At 36.9% G+C, this 1,883-nt stretch overlaps 1 protein-coding gene across 1 annotated transcript in view; it reads left to right on the top strand.

Annotated features, from left to right (window-relative positions):
- Positions 1-1,252: 1,252 nt before the first annotated feature.
- The window catches only part of SARC_10667 (hypothetical protein), a gene marked incomplete at its 3' end in the record, with an annotated part of 3,462 nt that continues 2,831 nt past the window's right edge, over positions 1,253-1,883 (top strand). Inside the window, exon 1 of the mRNA XM_014295287.1 lies at positions 1,253-1,429. Coding sequence (XP_014150762.1) covers positions 1,369-1,429 — 61 coding nt within the window. The 5' untranslated portion in view covers positions 1,253-1,368. The remainder of the gene's footprint in view (positions 1,430-1,883) is intronic.

The raw sequence follows: 1,883 nt of genomic DNA, 5'->3' as shown, positions 1-1,883 counted from the left end.
TATGTGTGTGTGTGTGTTTGTGTGTGTATGTATGTATGTGTGTGTGGTGTGGGCGGGGGTGCCGGTTTGTGTGTGTTTTTGAATTGGAATTTTGATTCCGTCCAGATAGTCAAAAGCATACGCGTGCATATCCATTCACTATTACGCATAAATGTACATTCAGTGTTTGTCTTCTATTTACCAGGCGCACACTTCAATACCTGCAACTATCACTTGAAGCAAACATACATAGACATACAATGCGGTTATACTATCGCAAATAAAGTGATAGTAAATTAGGCACCAAGTTATTATAGCCACTTAGACATAGGAACACTGCTTACCATATTGTGTGTGTGTGTGTTGGTTACTCGCGTACTCGAGTGGGAGCTGCTTCCAGTGGTCCTTTGGCAGTCGGCTGTACTGATAGGCTGTGTTGAGTCTCTGAGTGTCTACTTATCACCTACACATACAACCTATGTATCTCCATCAACCTACGAAGGTGTTGTAAGCTGTTTACTATACTGCGATCCAACTATTTATATCGTGTGTAAATACATGTATAAACAACCTGTATTTACGCGTTCCTACGGGTATCGCACAGAATACATAAATGCATTCCATTTCGTTCCTTTTCCGCGAACATTTTTTGTTTTTGTTGTGGTTAGTTACGTGTAATAAACTACTGATGTTGCAAATTAAGTGACTCATACATTGTCTACCTTCATATAGGTGGACGTATCCGCCATTTGGTACATTGTATTTATTCTCATCAATGTTCTAAACTCGATAAAAATTTCTTCATACCGCCCACTGGCCAGTTTACGAGGCCCTTCTATATGTCAATTTTCAGGACAAATACGGCCCTATACAAACCTATGGACAAACGAGTTGGACATGACGAGGCCTGTATTATGTCATCAAATATTACGTCGTGGATACAAGTTCAAGTGGATACAAGTTCAAGCATGTATGACATCACTATTCAAACACAAAACCCAAAACCCTAAACAATTACACATATCTTACTTTCAGTCTGACTCATCAGGTCACTATTGGCAATGAAGTAACATCCAATAGACGATCAATATATTAAAATATCCATCAATCATATCATTAGAATATTACGAGCTAGAATCTTTCATATTAGGCGCTTATATAGGTCATAGGATGTCAATCATGCCACAGATTGAGAATCAATGATCATTATTCTCTACTCTGTATGTAGTAGTTTGACGATCATCATGATGGTAATTGCCTCTAAACGGTTTCTCGACAGTCGACACCTATCAACACGGTGCTGCATAGAACATCAACTATATGTGAACCCAGACTCCTACGTCGAGTCTCTCATATCCTTTAGAGGTCGTTATAGAACATTGATAAACTATGCTTCGGAAAATAGTACTGGCAAGCTGCTTGGCCATCTTAGCGTCGGCTATACACGATGGTAATGCAATTTGGTCATATTATGTTTGCTGGTGTGCACAAATACCTGTTGCAGTCATATATTCTTCATATCTCGATGGTTTTAATGTTATTCAAATTAGTCTAACTACATATTAACTATATATTTTATTCGGATGGCCTATTAACTATATATATTTATATATATATTTGTATAGTATGAATGATATGCGGACTTGTATGATTGCGGGATAAATTTGCGTACATCATTTTCACAATCAGTGTTATTTCAGCGGCTACCGGACAAGAGTTTGATGTACTGCTATCGCCAAAATGGATGGATCTACTTTCCAGACTCAGTTCTATGTCAATAACAGTTATTTGTGTACAGTTTTTCAACGCCAATTTAGGTTGACAGAAGGTTTTCATGTTATAAGTCACAACAGCAATATATATATATATATATATATATATANATATATATATATATATATATA

The sequence above is a fragment of the Sphaeroforma arctica genome (genome assembly GCF_001186125.1).
Source record: "Sphaeroforma arctica JP610 unplaced genomic scaffold supercont1.1341, whole genome shotgun sequence".
In the NCBI taxonomy this organism is placed as follows: Eukaryota; class Ichthyosporea; order Ichthyophonida; genus Sphaeroforma; species Sphaeroforma arctica.
Note: the sequence above shows the minus strand (reverse complement) of the source record. Positions and strands in the feature narration are given on the sequence as shown.